General features: G+C 49.1%; 1 protein-coding gene across 1 annotated transcript; it reads right to left on the bottom strand.

Annotated features, from left to right (window-relative positions):
• Positions 1 to 1,048: 1,048 nt before the first annotated feature.
• TFRC (transferrin receptor) lies at positions 1,049 to 17,089 on the bottom strand. The gene is made up of 19 exons (XM_063167054.1): positions 17,006 to 17,089; positions 15,473 to 15,543; positions 13,268 to 13,481; positions 12,459 to 12,678; positions 12,127 to 12,270; positions 11,273 to 11,366; positions 10,790 to 10,912; positions 9,479 to 9,574; positions 9,196 to 9,335; positions 8,665 to 8,834; positions 8,242 to 8,361; positions 7,556 to 7,641; positions 7,379 to 7,442; positions 6,974 to 7,041; positions 6,548 to 6,615; positions 6,084 to 6,165; positions 5,222 to 5,446; positions 4,616 to 4,756; positions 1,049 to 4,356 (listed from the first exon to the last, which is right to left on the bottom strand). Exons 2-19 carry the CDS (start codon positions 15,503 to 15,505, stop codon positions 4,114 to 4,116), a joined length of 2,331 nt encoding a protein of 776 aa, XP_063023124.1. The 5' UTR covers positions 15,506 to 15,543; positions 17,006 to 17,089; the 3' UTR covers positions 1,049 to 4,113.
• Positions 17,090 to 17,297: the final 208 nt, after the last annotated feature.

The following is a 17,297-nucleotide window of genomic DNA, read 5'->3' as shown; positions in this document are numbered from 1 at the left end:
ACAGACAGACTCACCGCGGGGCAGCGCCAGGCCCCGGGACCGATCCGCTGCACCGGGGACGCGGGCTGCCCTGCGCTGCCAAAATCCCTGCTCCCAGGTGAGTTGGAAGGGGCTGCTCCCCGTTCCCTCTGCCCCGGCGGGGCTGGCGCTGCCCGGCCGCAGGAGCCTCTCCGGACACTTTGCAGAGTTACCGCAGGGAGAGAGCTCTGCCAGGCGCGGGCAGGAGCTGCGGGAAACGACGTCCTTCCAACAAGTAAATCATCCCCGGGGGAAGAGGAGGGACCAGAGCTACGCCGGGACAGCCCATAAAGCGCGAGCTGGGATCCTGGAGAAGCTGCCGCTCACCCAAATAGTGGGACTTCTAGAGATGCGGTGCTTGTAAAGCAGAAGGTGAGACCCGCATGAGGGATTGGGGAAGACAGCAGAGAGAAACTGAACTTATTTAAATGCAGAGCCCCAAACCCATGCAGTCTCACCTGAGCAGGCCTCTGGTGCTGAGGAGGCTGCTCCTGCCCTCCCAGAGCTGCCCTGGGCTCTAAGCAGTAACCACACTTGCATATCTACTTTGCCCCATGGGACTTCCAGGATGATGAAGGGCAGGAACAAGGCAGGAGCAAGTGCTGGGTTTCTGGGACACAGCCACCCACAGGCTCCTCCAGACACCTTCTCCTGCAAGGCCATGGCCAGGGCAAACCTGACATTTCATCCTCCTCCCATCATTCACCCATACAGCACAGGCTTTTCAGAGTCAATGTTGTGATGGAGAGGCAGGAGGTAGGACATAAAAGGAGGGGGAAGGTCTGGGGGTTTGCGTACAGTTGTGCTCCTGCACCTCATTGCAGTTGTCTGTGACAAGGGAGGACTCAGCTGAGCAGCACCATGAAGTTCAGATTTGCTACTGCACATCAACCAAGTGATACTGGAGCTGCTGCACAGCAGCCCTGATGGAACAGGACAACAGCCTCCCTGCAGCTGCCCAAGCTCAGCCATGGCCACAATGCCACAACAGCACCATGGCTTTGCAAGAAGTCACAAGAGAAGGTGAGTGTTCAAGCTTCAACATCTTTATTAAAGCAGACAGCAGGTAATCCAGAACCCCACAAGAGAAACTGAGTGTTCAAGCTTCAAAAACACTTTATTCAAGCAAACAGCAGGTAAATCCAGAAACAGTTTAGCACCCCACAGCAGTCAGATGCCAGCAGTGAGCAAGGCATCCCAACATCCCAGTAGTCACAGCTGTGCTGCCTAGCCAGGAGACAAGCTTTGTCTTTTGTCTCTCTCTGCTGGCTATAAAGCCCAAGATTAAGTTTGACATCAAGATGCATGCAAACACCACAGTGAGGACTCCCAGACAGCAGCTCTTAGATGCCATCCAGAGAAACGTCACTAGAAACTAGAATGTCAGAGAAAACATTAACACAGACAGGGCTGTAGGAAGTTAGAGAGTTAAGAGAAGTTAAGGAAGAACAACAAGTTCCACAAGCCTGGGCATCAGGTTTCTAGAGACCGATGAAAATACAGCCCTCCAAGCTGGTGAGCACTGAGCTCAGTAACTAGGCTGGGGGCCAGTCCCTGCCCTTTCCTTGCAGAGCTCCAGCTGAACAGTGTTCCTTCCCTCAAGGACTACTGCCGGGCCTCAGGTTACTCGCTCAGGTTAGGTTTAAATGCCAGATCAAACTGCAGAGTTTAGGTTAAAACTAAGCTGTGGGTTAGATTTAAATGCCAAATCAAACTGAAAAGAACAACCAACAGGCCCTGGGAACAGGCAGTGCAGTTTAGCAGATGTGTTAGCAGGTGTCACACATCAGCAGTGCTCAGCTTCAGGTCACACAGCAGAGTGGCACCATTAGAGAGCTGACACTGATTTTCCTCCCTCCACTCAACACCTAAGGGAGCAAGACTGGAATTTCCAGCCACAACTGGAGAGTGAGCAGCCCATGCCCACACACCAGCACCCTCCCAGTGCCACAACAGGCCAGCCTCTCTAAGTGCTACATGTACCCATCCAGAGCAGTGACCAAAGCCCTCCAGACAGCTATCAGCCCCAAGCCCTGCATTCACCTTTAATTCCTCAGGTCTTTGTAACTAATTTGAAGGAAATTTACAACACCACAGAGCACACAATCTAACTTGACTAGTTTCCACTAAACACTCAAGCACCACTCTTGTGACTGAAGGCAGGAAGCCAGTTCAAGACAGCACAGCTATTTGAAACGGTTCAGCCTATGGAGGAGAAAGTGTCTAAGGATGTACATAACAGACTGAAGATTGTATCTGCATCACCACAGGAGAGTGAAAAAATAGGACTGCAGGAAATTAATCCATGTTAGATACTAACCATCAAGCTTCGCAGATGACATTGCGTGATAAGCATAGAACAATTATGGGAAACACTGTCCCCGATAATTAAGTACACCCATAGTGCAACATATGGAGGTCACTGCCTCCGATATAACACTGTGGTAGGCAAAAACTACCTTGTTCTTTACACATTATGGGAGACACTGCCCCCGATAATGTCAGTTAGGTTTCATGATACATAAGGTACTGGAAGTTTGCAGGAAGCTGCCTTTTGAAAATTGTGCCAATGCCTAATCTGACGTACAGGGAGTTTCTGTGTGTTGCCACAGGTGGAACTAGGGCTACACAGCAAGGCCCTCTGCTGGGACCAGGGCCAGGAAGGAAGCTGTGCTCCCTGTGAGAGCACACAGCATCCAGAAAGGGGAGCAGGGAGAAGTCTGAAGCCCACAGAGGGGCACAGACCCTGCAAGGAAGACAAATTTCTGGTATTGGGATTTCCACCCAGATTATCAGCATTTCAAGGATTACTTTGGAGTGCAACCTGGATACTCGCTACCAGGTTTGCACCTTCAAGTTTCTTCCAGAGGGGTGTTTTCGCCACAGAAAGCTTAATCGCTAGTTTTCCAAAACTTTTTGAGGGTCTTGTTTTGATTATTTTAAATGCAAAGTTCCAGTATCATGTTTGATTGTAATAGCAGATGCTGCTTTATTCAAAAACGACAGTATAACTGTCATAATTATGGAAGGCACTGCTTCCGATAATTATCTTCTATAAAAAAAACACACCATTTATAGTGAACACTGTCACTGATAAATAAATAAAGAAATAAATATCTCAGTGCCAAACAAGAGCCAACCTGCAAAATGACATCAGTCAAACAGAGTTTGGCCAGCAAGAGACTCGATTTCACACAAGGCCCCTGAAGCAGCAAGGTCTGAAGTGCCAGTCTAAAGACATTTCTGCTGCAGGACTTGCTGAGGTGCCAGCCGAGGATATCAAGGGGACATTGAATAATCTTTGGGTCATTTTCCCTGGGTATTGATACCTGCCTTGGCAGAAGCTAGCCTGCAAGATGTCACTGGGACCTTGCTGTTGAGTAAAGGCAGGCAGGCACTTCAGAGCTTGCTGATAATCCAGCACTTGCGGGCAATTACTACAACATTGTTTAATTTTTGAACTGCAGCTCCCTGCTAGAGAAGGGACCCTTGTTAACAAATGTTCAGAGGAATCCATTCCCTGTTTTGTCACTAGGTTTAGGTGGCCAACAATTACAAGCCTGAATAGATGAGGTACCTCCCCACTCAAGGTACCAGTTCAGGAAACACCTGAGTTCTTAGTTTTAAGTACACTGGAGCAGCTGTACATAACCAGTTTGGACTGAGGTTAGGTGGGAGCCTGGTGAGAGACTTCATGGTAATCTTACTACTGCTTTAAAACTGCCTCCTGTGAATTTGTCAAGGTGAGATTTAAATTTTATGCTCAACTTTGGTCAAAAATGTTTTGCTGCCAGAACATGGCATTACTCCAGGAAAGTAATGCCATGTTAGGGAGTGGGTTTCACTTACGTTTCAGGGGGTTTGGTTAGGTTTTACGATATATAAGGTACTGGAAATCTGCAAGAAGCTGCCATTTAAAAATCATGCCAATGCCTAATCTGAGGTACAGGGAGTTTGTGTGTGTTGCTATAGGTGGAACTAGATCTACACAGCAAGGCCCTCTGCTGGGACCAGGGCCAGGAAGGAAGCTGTGCTCCCTGTGAGAGCACACAGCTCTCCTGTACCTTACACGGGTAATCCAGGTGTTTGCTGTGTCTAGATTTCGTTGTCTGTATTCCAGATATCACCCACCAAAGCATTGGCAGCCCCTTTAATGGTCCAGGTCGCCAGGGCCATCTGCTCTTTCAGCTCATTCACATCCACGCTGGTCTGGTTGGCTGCCAGCTGCTCCAGGTTCTCCAGCAGACTCTTCAAGGTGTGGCTGCCTCTGCCGAAGAAGATGTGGCGGAAGGGAGCATCTTTTGGCGAGAGGTATGGAGAGAGGAAGTCGTATTCCACCTGAGTAGAGGTGCAAATAGAGGGTTATATTCTCACCTCCTAAGCTTTTCTTTCCTGATCTGCCCATCTCTGATCCCCACTCAGCCCTTTCCCACAGCAGCTCTGCAAGGGCCAGACCCTCTCTCATGAGCAAGCCATCACGTTGCCACTAAGCAAGTGGAAGAGACACCAGTCTGCACAGTGTCCATTAGGGAAAGGCCCATCCCAGCCAGCACTCTCTTCCTTTGTGAAGGAAGAAAAACCAGTTGAAGATACCCACCTTCATCATCCTGTCATTCAGGGCTCTGCGGACAATCCTGTTTTCCCTGTCGCTGTTTTCAATGTCTCTTCTCAGTGCAAGTGCAGCTCGCTGGAAGTCTCCACGAGCAAAATACAGCCAGTTCAAGGTCAGCCCCAGTTCCTGCAAGGGAGGAGCTGTTAGCAAACCTGATTTTCTTCTTTTGCTGCTCTCTTACCAAAAGAAAGTGTTGGGATTTTTTTTTTTTCTTGGCAGTTTAGCCAAGTAGCAGAACAAGTTCCTGGCAGGCTCTTCTGAGGTCACTCCCTACCCACAGTTTTTTGTAGATTTTCAGCAAAGGTGCAAATGAGATGGAAAGCTGCACTATGCTGTGAATGATAACCAGAGAAGAAACTGTTCACATCCATTTCCTCAAGAGCTCAGGACATCCAGATCAGCTAAATCTGTCTGCCACAGCTACTCTGCCTGCACAGCTCTATAAGGAACATCTATTCTGGCCACACTTCACTACCCTTTTATGTCTACAGGGGAAAGGTGTCCATCCTGCTGTATCCACTGGCACAGGGCCTTATTAGCACATGGGCCCCATAATCACCAGGGATTTGGTGAACTCAGAGTCCTTCTCACCTTCACATCATCTTTGAAATGCCAAAGCTTCTCCTGGAATGACAGCAATTCGTCACTGTATCTATCCAAGTCCAGGAAGAGCTCATGGTCATGGGTCATCCTGAGAGCTATTTGTCCAGCAACTTCTGCAGCAGTAAGCATGAGAGGATACAAGTTGACAGTCCTCCTTTTCAGGTTAGCCACAGTGTCCTCAGTAGTGCCCAAAAAGGCATACTCGTCACCTTCCTGCAAGAAAGAAGGTATTGAAGTTAGCCAAGAATGCTTTTCCAGTTAGACTTTTTTCATCCCCCACCAAAGGTTGCTTGTTACCTCCCCTCCATCCCATCTCCCTGCGCTGCTAAGGAGCAAAGACTCAAGTGGCAAAACTCCAAAGCACTGGGAAGGGCATGGAGTTCTTGTATCTCATCCCTGACAGCTTTCAGTGACCAGCAGGATGTTCTGCTCAGTACTTGCTCAGGGCAATGATATCACTTCCACAATGCCCTCTGCTTGCTGACCAGCAGGCTGTAGAACAGTTTTTCACTGATGCAGCAACAGATTGACATCTTTCTATTGCTTTCAGCTTCCAATTCATTGACATCTGAACCTCCAGAAAAGCAAGTGACCCCTCTCCCCAAAAACCTGCAAGTATTCAGTACTTTGGAACAGAGGCTGTAAGGCCAGCCTTGTCCCAGGAGCAGTCTTGACAGCAAGTACTGCCACAGCCACCAGGTCCAGAGGCTGCACCTCTTCCCTCTGAGAGGCTCTTGCAAGGACATTGAGCATGGACAGCACCTTTTGCCCTGCCACCAACTTTTGCTCTAAGATATCCTTACAGCACTCTGCATGGAATGAGCACACCAGGCAAGCACAAATTACTTACATCATAGAAACCAAAGGAAACCACTGGGATTCCTGAGTAGGCCAGAAAAGGGAACGCTGCATTATCCAGATCAAGGGGAACGCTGCAGAAAATAAGCACTGAGCAGTTACCAACTGGTTTGGGCACCCCAGGAGAAAAGCTACAAGCTCTACAATTGAAGCTCTGAGACAAGAGAACTCTAGACAAGACTGAAGGAGTCCCAACCAAATCCATGGTCCTTCCTGTCCATTCCCTGCCACTGGACTTGGTACAAGGCTGTTCTTGTCCTGCAGGAAGGTGGCTGGGCTGCCTCAGGCAGCTTGGGGCAGCACAGTTAGTGCTGTACTATTAACACTTGCCTAACCCCATGTCAGAAGGTAGAGCCCACCCAGACAACAGTATGGCACTCCAGCAGAATCCATACTGTTTGCTCCTTTATGGACATCTGCTTTCTCCAGATGAAAGAGATGAATGACAGTACTTACACTTTCTTTATCCAGTCACTGCCAAATCTGCTATCCAGGAAACGCGCCTTGTTTGCAGGGTCCTTTACCTGCACAGAGATGAGAATCACTGCACTTGTTCTGACATCTGCCTGGGCTTCTAGCTCCATCCTGGAGCTCACACTGATGTGCAGATGCCAGAGTAAGGTGTGCTCCCCTGACCTTTCTCCACACTGGCACATCTGCCACTGAACTGTGGCATTTGCTGATTTTAGATTCTGCATGTGTCAACTGCAATTCCCAGAGTCCAGTTGATTTCAGACAGGGCCCCTTCAGAATCACAGGTTTTTCTCCTAAATGGGTCTTTCTCCTGTCAGGTGGGCAAAGTGACCCAGCACAGCTCTGTCTGCTTTCAGTTCCCCATTAAAACCACAGTCACCTTGATCAGATCAATGCCCTTTAACTCACCCTCTTCATAGTTGTCTCCAGCAAAGAGTACAGCAATGGGCTAGCAGAAATCTTGATGTCTGAGGAGCCTGCAAAAAATGAAAGGGTATTTGACATACTGCCACCATCAACCACTACTGCTAGAGCTGCCCACCTCTGATCTGCAGCTACAGTTGCCAAAGGACCTTCAACAGACACAGGACAGTCTACTGGGATTTAGCAGAGTTGACTCCTCATGGCTTAGGCTGTACCAGCCTCCCAGCTTCAATGACAGCAGGAGAATAAATGGAGTCATGCCAATCTTCAGCCAAACACCCACCAGCCACCTCGTGGCACAGCCCCCATTCCTAGAGGTTAAAGGATGTCTGTTCAAGCAATTCTAGTCTCACCCAATTTTAAGAAGTACTTGAAATAGTAGCAGGTTACCCAGGACTGCAGTATCCAAGTTGATATAAGTGAAGGCTTTGGCATGCAGCGTGGTAGAGTACCCCTAGAACAAAACAAGTATTTTAATAATGAGAAGTAGCAGTCCAACACCAGAATGTTTAATCCACAGGAACAACTGCACAGCCATCCTGCAGAACTCTATTGAACAACCAATACCTCCAGCCACTCGGTAGCACCCACGGCTCCGTACTCTCCCGCACTCCAGCTAGCAAAGATAATGCTGCGCCGTGGCTTGTAGTCCTCTGTAAAGAGAGAGAGACTCAGAGGTCTGCCCTTTCCCCATGGAGATGCAGATTAGCACTGCAGGCCTGGGATGATGAATTGCCTGCTCCTCAGACAGCGCTGCTGCAGAGAAATGTGCCTGTCGCACGGACACTGCACCCTGCCCCCACATGCTGCAGGACTGCGCAGGAGAACAATGCTGTCTGCATTTCCACTCTGTTTTCTTTAGCTGCCTGAGCCCAAAATTAACCCTGGAGACAAGTGTGCTCACACTAGCTGCCACCATGCAGTCCCCACTGTTACCAGCTGGTTAGACACTTCAGAGTTTTCCCACTTTGGGCCTGGCTGTCCAAGAGACAGCTCAAGTTTAAGGCTTGCATCCTGTGTTATCCAAAGACACACTGGTAATTGAGACATGCCAGATACAGGCAGGCAGACCCTTGGAAGTGAATGCTCATTGCAGACAAGTTGTATTGGACAAGAAACAGCTCATCAGGAAGCTTTGTCAGAGTCCCTACGCCTTCTAAAGGACTGCTTTGCAACTGGGCTCTCCAGTGTTAACACAGAGAGCTAGACCTGCATCACCACCCACCCTCGTGCTTTTGTTCACAAATATTTACCACTTTTCACCACGTCTGAGATCACATAGGCAAGTTCCAACAAGATGGCAGTGCCAACTCCAGCCTTGGCTGCTCCTGGCCCCCAGGAGTCTCTCTGTGCTCCGAGCACAACGTACCGGTCTGTGAAGGAGACAAGATCAAGACCTGAGCTGCAAGCTTCAGACTGCAAGTACCATTTATGAGAAGAGCAGCTTTCAGCTTCTGTTTTAGGAAAAGAGTCTGCAGTCTGATCCCTGAATCTGGCACACAGAGTGCTCTCATTAGCCTTTCCCTGGCAGCATGGTTCAGATTTCTCCCTGATGCTCAGGGGGAGGCCTTGGTTCTGCTGACAAAGAACTGTCATCTGTCTGGGAGCAGCTGTCCCATTCCAATGGCCACAGAAGGGTTCCTCTCAAGACTGATCCACAATGCAGCTGCTGTTACCTGGTTCTTCAAATCCCTTGATAACACCAAAGATGTTCAGAATCTTCCTATCCACCATGACGTTGTTCACAGTCAGTTTCACTGTCATCTTGCTGCTGCTGCTCACTGTCACCTTACATCCCATGATGTCAACTCTCCACTCCTCAAGGCATTTCTCTCCATCCATTTTTCTGAGAGAAAAAGAAGATCCTTTGAACTCATTATCCAGCTCTAACCTTGTTTAGCTCTTGTGTGAAAAATGCACACCTGCAACTGCAGGTGCAACCTTGTTCAGGGCCTGCCTCTGAGAGAGTTTGCAGTTCTGTGTCACTAATTATGCAGGGAGGGGTAGAATGCAGAGACCAAGAGGAATCCAACACTAGATTAAGTTCAACCTTTAAGGCATGAGACTCTTCTCCAGCCAGTTCCAGAACATGCTCCCTGCCACACACAGCAGAGAGCAGCAGAGAGCTCTGTCTCACAGCACCTCACACCACCCTCAGTCCTGGCAAGAGGCAGCACCTCAGCCAGCATGACAGCAGAAACACTTACCCAAACAGTCTGGCTGCTGCTCCTCTAGAGATAGTTTGGACAGGAATTTGAGGTAGTCCAGAAGATTCCACTGGTGGGAACTGGGTGTGGTTGAAAGAAGGGAAGCCTGGGGTGAAAGGGTCTCCAGTTCCAAGGTGGGCCTGTGAAAAGCAAGAGGAGTCCTCAAGTCTCACCAGAGTCCAACAGTTTTCCTCTACACAAGGGCACTGCTGGACTGCTCAGGCTGCAGCCCCCAGCCAGAGAGGTTCTCAAGAACAACCAGGGGAACCAGTTACATACTCACATGTGCAAAGGGGACATAGGAATCTGCCTTCTTGTCATTTGAGGGGCCCGGGTACATCAGGACACCAACTGCTCCTTCCTTTCTGGCATTTGCAACCTGCAGCAAAGAGAAACATTGAGTGTACATCTGCACTGCAAGCCAGGGGAGTGCAGGCAAGAACATGGAGTGAAGGTTGTGCTTCTCAGTGCCCAACTCCACAGCAGATTTTAACAGCTACCTGACAGATACACAAGGCAACTGAATCCTAGCAGCTCAGCCCTACTTCCAGGTAAACTGTGTCTAACATCCTTTTGAACTGTCAGGACACATCACAGTGTCTCAGTCTATGATTCTTTCAGCTCATACTTGCTCCTTGGAGCAGCTTAAAATGTAATGTTATTTAATTTTGATTATGCTCCATCCATTTTCCCAAGATGAGATTAGTCTCAAGACAAGCAGCCACTGGAGGCTCATCTTCACACAGAAAATGGTGGCAGAGTGTATTAGCCAGGTCCCTGTTTAACACACCTACAACCCAGCTCCGGTATGCCACTGGTACAAACACTCTTGTACAGCTAGACACCAGCTTGGAAAGTGGGAATGGGATTGGAGAACCAGTAACCACATTTTTTAGAAGCACTTTCTGGCTCTGTCTGTCTCAGATACCTGCAGACAAGGCTGAGTCCAACTGCAAAGGGTCCTGTGCCCCAGCCCCCCCAGGAGCACCCCATCTGAGGGGCAGCAGGCAGCTCTGGGTCAGATATGGAACAGGCTTGCATATTGAAACACCTGGATCCTTTAGCCTGCTTGGCTATTTGGTTCTGTTCTCTACAGAGGGAACACCACAGCAGCATGCATGGCCACCAGCTGGACACAGTACCAGCACTGCCATGTGGTCCAGGGAACAGTCAGCAAGGGCCCAAGTGACACACTGCAGCCAAACTTTGAAAGTATCTGGCTACAGCAGCAAGAGGTGTCCTGGAGGCAAGGCTGTCCTGCTTCTGGCAGCCTTATGGCTGTGTCTAGAGTGATATTAGCCAGCTCTGCTCCCAGGCTGGCTCCCAGCCCCACTGCTCCAGAGGTCTGGTTGCTCCAGCAAACTGCCTGAGGCCAAGAAGAATTGCACCATGAACAGTAACAAACTCTGCTCAGCCTCAGTGTCCAGACCTGCACGTGGACTTTAGTGCAAACAAGCAAGACCAGGCCTGCAGAACAATCCTACATACAGGAGTTCTACAGACCTAAAACAGACATACCTCTGCACCTCAAAGAGTAGGAAGCATAACTTCCTGCTGCCGAGTCTAGCCAGGCTTTGGGGCAGACACTGCTTACCTTCTCAGCAAGGGTTATTTCTCCAGCTCTGAAGATGATTATAGCTCCATTCATTGAAACACCCAAATTTCGTATCTTCTGAAAATCTTCTTTCCGTCCATAGTTCGCATAGACGGGTTTGCCCTGCAACAGGAACACTGGTTATGAATGCAGCAGTCCTAAGTCAGTAAGATACCTGAAACAGCTACAGAGTCACTGTAACAGTGACTCCTGTTAAAGCAGGGAGCTGAAGCTGATCCAGTGCAAGATGCCTGTTGGAGCAGCACTTCTGCCAAGGCTCCTGTCTGGATTCCAGCAGAGAAGTTTAAAGTTACTCCTGCATCTTGCTGCAGTAAGAATACCATGTGGGCCCATTCCTCTCTCCCCACTCTGACCACCCCACCCAGCTCTCTTAACTCAAGAGGGGTTCATACACTCCCTATCTTAAAGGGATTTATTTTTTAAGTGTACAGACATTTCCAGGATTTTTCTGGAGTCACTTACAGTAACTGTGCCACTCTTGCTGTAAGCCACATATGCATCAGGACTCTCCAACTCTTCTTGACCATCTTCTACAATGAACACTTGGTTCCTGCTGCTGTTAAAGGTAGAGACAGTGTTAAACTTTTTCACACAAGAATTTAATTAGCTCAGTAGTCTGAGTTAGTATACTGACTGTATTCAGTCTGTGCTCTAACAATTCTGATCAAGTCAATGGAGCCTGAAACAGGCAGACTCATCCCACCAAATATCTTCCATGCAAAAATCTCTGGAGTTGGTCAGAGACATTAATGAAGGCTGATTTCTAAGACTAGTACCAGAAAGAATATCTGCTTCCAAGTCTCTCAGTCACCTCCTAAGAGAAGCTGAGCAAACTAATTTCCCCTGATAAAAAGGGCAAGTAAGACACAAGGGTGTGAGCTGTCAGACAACACAATGCCTCTTGACACCCTCCTGGGCTACAGGAGGAGCCACTGCCAGGTGTGCAGCCCTGTCTGGGTGACAAGACAGAGTCACCTGTGCCAGCAGTTTTAGACACAGGGAATCTGCCTTTCAGCTGAATTTTCACTCAAGTTTGTTTTCTGTCCACTTCCTAAGCATACTTGGAGGAAACAGCTCCCCCAGGAAACATCCAGAGTGCTGCTTCCAGACCCTTTGGATTTAGAAAGCCTGAGAAGAGGCAGGAGCAGTTATTGCTTTGCTAGATTGAGGCTGACTTGGCAGAGTGGCAACTGGCTCACAATTTTCACATCATTTTAAGCAGAAATCACACGTTTGCTCAAGACTACAGGTATCCATGTACATGTATCCATCCAGGTGCTATTATTGACAAGATGTGCACTTATTCTTTAACATACCTGCCTTTATCCTGCAGCCTAACATAGTGCTCATCGTTCCACACGTCATCCATGCGGAAGCTGGTGAACTGGTCGTGAATGTAGCTGGCAGTGCTCTCATCTTCAGTTTTGCCAGCTTCAAAAGAATTCTTACCTTCTCTTTGCCTGTAGATAACAGATATACATATAGCTTAGGCTACAGCACCAGGCTGCACTGCAGCCTGCAAAGCCATTTAAGCCTGAGTTTAAAACACACCACCTTGCATAAGGCCCTTGTTCTCCAAATGAGCTCAAGTTCTGCTCACAGGCTGTGCCTCTCTCAAAGCTCTAGGTAAACCTCCTGGAACCCTTACCTCAGGTTGGTCTCAAGACGTCCAATTGACAGTTTAGATGACAACATGTTTCTTAATTCAGGCCAGTATAAGATACGTGGTCCAGGAACCACTTCTTCCTCCATTCCATCATCTGAGAAGTAAGATGCAGTAGGAGTCATCTCACAGTTGCCACTTCCATCCAGACACCTGTTAACCCTCTGCATGCGTCCACGATAACTCAGGTAGCCGATGAGAAACCCTGTGGAAAGAACAGGAATTTCTTTGTGCTGCAGAAAAATGACTGAACCTCACCACACAGCTTCAGAGTTGAGATACATCTCTGCTCTCAACATTTTTGATGAGCTGGCTTACCCAAGGACAGACAAATATGCAGCCTGACATTTTGTCTGAGCTGGCATGTTTAAAGGGGCACTGTAAATCTGATCTTACACTTGGCAGAGTCCCTCCAGCACCACTTGGAAAGGAAAATATTCTCTTTAGGCCAATGGCATTGTTAAAACCTTAAGAGACAAGTACCAAAGGCTTTACTCATCTGTTGACTTTTATCTCTACAGAGGTGTTAGGAGTTAATGGAGGAAAAACCAAAACTTTGACATGGATCAGTCTTCTCTTCAGTTAAGTCACAGCTCTCCACATCAAACTGCACAATTCTTTCTGCCAGTGATGTACCATAAATCTGATCTAGACATAGTTAGTGACAAGAGGCTGTGGCCTGGATCCCAGTTGTTGAATTATCTCCAAAAACAATACAGATTGGAATTTAATAACCTCAGATTACATTCAATACTGGAGTCCACTTCATGCAGTTGCCTCCCACCCTTCCTTACCAATCAAAAGGAGCAGGGCAGCTGCCATGATTATGAAGCAGAGGTTCTTGCCATTCCTCCGTGGAGGAGGCATGCTGGCATGCAGGTGCTCTGGTCTCCCAATTTCCCCTCCTTCCTCCTCATCAGCAGCCAGGTTCATCTCCACGTGGCTGTTGTCTCCGTCCGTTTGCCGGGCAATGCTGAAGCGCGTGTACGATGTTGGCTCGCCACTGAACTGTGAGGAAAGGCAGTCAGGAGATGGAAGAGTTGGCCACACCTGCTACAGTTCTTGCAGTCAGCTGCACCTGTGCTCCACCCCAAACACTGCTGGTCCATCTGCAGCTGCTCCAGTGCAGCGAGCATTTGGGCTGTCAGTAAGTCAAGATGGATGCTTTAAACACAGATAAGACTCAAAGACACTCAGGGTCTCCAGAGTCTATTTAGATTCCATTTACCCTGCACAAGTTTGCAGCCACACTGATCAGTCTAGCCTGGAGTCTTACAGATATGAAGCAGCCAATGGCATCAGCATTTTCCACGTGACCCCATGGCTGAGGCTGATTCATGCAGAAACTCCTGGTTTTAATCAGCAGAGCACAGATCAGTCTTGACTGTGTACAATATACACTTTGATGAACACAGAGGAAACAGAAAGCAACTGTTCATGGGCCTTTGAGCCACATCCACTTTGATGTAAATACTCTCATCCAGCACCTGGATAATTTTGTATTAAACTGCCCTATGGCTACCCTTAAATTACACTATTACACATATGCTAGTATTACAAAGCAGCTAGGCTGAAGAGAGATGACCCCTGGGCATTACGCTAGCTAACATGAAAGCTGAGCCTACACCTCTTGCACCCACCAACAATTGGCACTGTTTGACAGGTTTTTACCAGTGCCCAAGCAGAGCTCTTAGGCTGGAGCCCACTTTTCTAAACAGGTGCAAGGCACAGCCCAGCCTCCCACAGAACAGCAGCCCATGCACAAGGCAGCTGCTCAGATTAACTCAATTCCAGGCTTAGCCAGGCACTGGCAGAACCACTCCTCTTCCATTAGAGATGCTGAAATTGCCTGCAGCCATGGTTCTGCTGGGGAGTAGAGTGAGACTGGCAAAAAGGAATAGCTCTGGGAGCAGCACTCTCCTTTGTACTGGAGAAGCACCTTGTAACAAGCATCCAAGCTCTGTTACAACCTCAGCAGCTCATCCACAGTTCTCAGCTCCCTCTCAAACTGTACGTTAGAGCTGGAAGTGAAGACACCAGATTTCTGCTTGCTTGGGCAAAAGAAACCAGTGTCATTTCAGATTTGCAGTTCCACTCTGACCCACACTAACCACAATGAAGTGGCTGCCTGCTCATATTTTGGAAAAGGGCAACACTGCAATCTGTCCTAACACTCCCCCTGCTTAGCTGCTCCACAGCTTGGCTTCCCTCACACCTGAGGCATGTCCTCACACAGAGGACATGCCCCAACCCTACATATCCTCCATTCTTGTTCAGAGACCAAACCACCACACTCAGTTCTAGCCTTGGGTCATTTCACAATCCAAGCTCTCTAGGACCAGCAGGCTTGGCTGAACAAGTTCCTGCATATTTGTTTCAAGCACAGGTTGCTTTCAAAAGCTGGACTTGTGGTTGAATTCCCAGCCCCCAAGTAACAATAGAACACATGTTGATTGTCCCAGTAGGCATTTGAACGGCTTCCTCAGCAGCACTTCCTTCTGCAACCTTATTCAAGGCCCTCCCCCCCTTCCTTAGCCCTCAGAGACCCAAAACACGATAGCAGCTAACGATAAACCCACCAGCATGAGCTGCTTGAGCCACTTCCTTATCATGGCCAGCTACTTGCAGTGACATTTGGCTCACCACCCATACATCAGCTCCTAATGCTGCTTTGGATTTATCATATTCTCCAATACTGATAAGTAGTGATATTTTAAAAATAAATATAGCTCCCTACTCATGTAGGAAATATCTTTCATGCAGTTCCATCAACACAGCCACCTGTTGCACAGTTTAGCAATACTCAATTCTACAACTCATGTATGTCCAAATAGACAACAAACTACATGGAAAAATATAAAAATAATAATACACATATTATTATCATTACATATTATATGTATATACATATAATCTCATACACAGATGTTGTTGAACCTGTCTTCTGAAGTATCATCAGCCCACCAAGAGACACACAGCACTGGGGTACCATGTCTTACCAAGTTAGAGATTGCTGCTCTGGCATGATCCATTGCCTTCTGGACAAATGCAAACCAACTTCACCAAAGCCCTAGAAGTTCAGAATACAACATGGTTAGGCTGTTCCCTTGCCACTGCATTACACACCTGAAATCAGTTACTGCCACTAGTGCACTGCTTGCCCATGGATTTTCTGTGCATACTTCCACCCAAGTCACTACATTAGTGAACCTGCATGAACCTTGAATGCAACCTAGAAGTTCCCATGGCAATGATCAGCTCAAATCAACTCTTTCTGTTGAACTTTGGGCATACTGACAGGCATACAAACAAGGAATAGTCTCCAATGGCTAAGTTCAGCCAAGGGTCTTATTAATGGTGGGGACACCTCCATTTAGGGAGTGCTGGCAAGAGGCATTTACTCAACTGCCACCACGGACCCCAGATATCTACATATCCTGGGCTCTGTCTCAATGACAGGAAGAGTCCAGCTGGAAAAGAGAAGTCACATAAGGCAAAGCAGCACAAACTCCAACCCCGACAAAACACTTCTAATACAAACATCCCTTCTAGACAGCTATGTTCTCTACAACTTTATGAAGGCAATTTCTGTCTTGAAAAATCTCTGAAAATCAATAGGAGCATATTTCCAAAATAATTTCAGCAACTTTTAAAATTCTAAGTTCTCTGCAAACAGCAAACATATCTGAAAGGTAAACTAAAACTGATTTACTTCTCCATTTCTTCCTGAAGAAGGTTTGCAATTTAGCGAGTGACCAGACAGGTGCTGAGGTTGGGAACAAGCAACCTGAGTATGCCCTCAAGCGCCGCTGCTAATAGGTGCTCTGGTCCTCAGGTGCACGTGGATTAGCTCCACACCTGGGAGCTCTGCAAGGTTTTATTTGGAGATCAAAGGTTAACAGTGGCCATTGCTTATTTCACCTCTTATTTAGGGCAAGAACACGTGGAGGTGAAACCCCGACATATTAGAGAAGCCTTCCCCATGCGACAGCCTGAGGCCGCAGGCTCCTATTAAGGCAAAGTGGACTGAGCATGTGGAGGGTCTGCTAAATGGAAACCCGGGAAGAAGCAGGGAAGCACAAAGGGCCTGCGGGCATCGCACCTGGCAGGGATGCTGGCCGGGTGCGCGATGCCTCCCCGAGCCCCTCCAGCCAGGCCCCGATGTTCCACAAATACGGCAACGAGAAGAAAAAGAGCGAAAAGCGAGCACGTTTGAGCAGCCACGCCGCGGGGCTGGGCGGCTCCGGTGTGGCGAGCAGGGCCCAGCTGCGGGCTGCCCGATAAGCGGCGGGGCGATAGGCGGGCGGCCGCGGGCACGTCTGCCCCGTGCCCGCCGAGCGGGCTCGTCAAGGTCGCGGGCTCTGCCGCATGCGGCGCGGCCCCCGGCGCCAACAGGGCCCCTGCGCCGCCGCCGCGGCTCCCGCGCCGCCTCCCTTCCTCCCCTTCTCCCTCTGTCCACCCGTCCGTCCCCGCCTCCTGCCCCGCTCCCTGGCCTTCCACTCCCGCCGCGCCGCGCCTCCGCGCCCGCTCACCCGCAGCAGCTCCAGCGCCGCGCCGGGCTCCTCTGCGGCGCCCGTAGTGCAGTTAACGCGGGCCGGGATTGGCCCAGGCGCGGGCCGGATTCGGAACGCCCCTACCGGGCAGGGCGGGCTCCGCCTCCCCGCTGCCCTCAGCACGTCCCTTCATGCGGCTCATGCTGCTGGTGCGGGGCCGCGTCCCGCCCAAGGGTCGGGCTGCTGTGTGCCCCCCCGGCCTTGCTGCGCACAGGGAACGTAAGGAAGCACAGAACTATAGAGCCGAGCTGCAAGATCATCCAGTCCAACC

This window comes from Melospiza melodia, chromosome 12, assembly GCF_035770615.1.
Source record: "Melospiza melodia melodia isolate bMelMel2 chromosome 12, bMelMel2.pri, whole genome shotgun sequence".
In the NCBI taxonomy this organism is placed as follows: domain Eukaryota; kingdom Metazoa; phylum Chordata; class Aves; order Passeriformes; family Passerellidae; genus Melospiza; species Melospiza melodia.
This window is presented reverse-complemented; position numbering and strand designations above follow the sequence as displayed.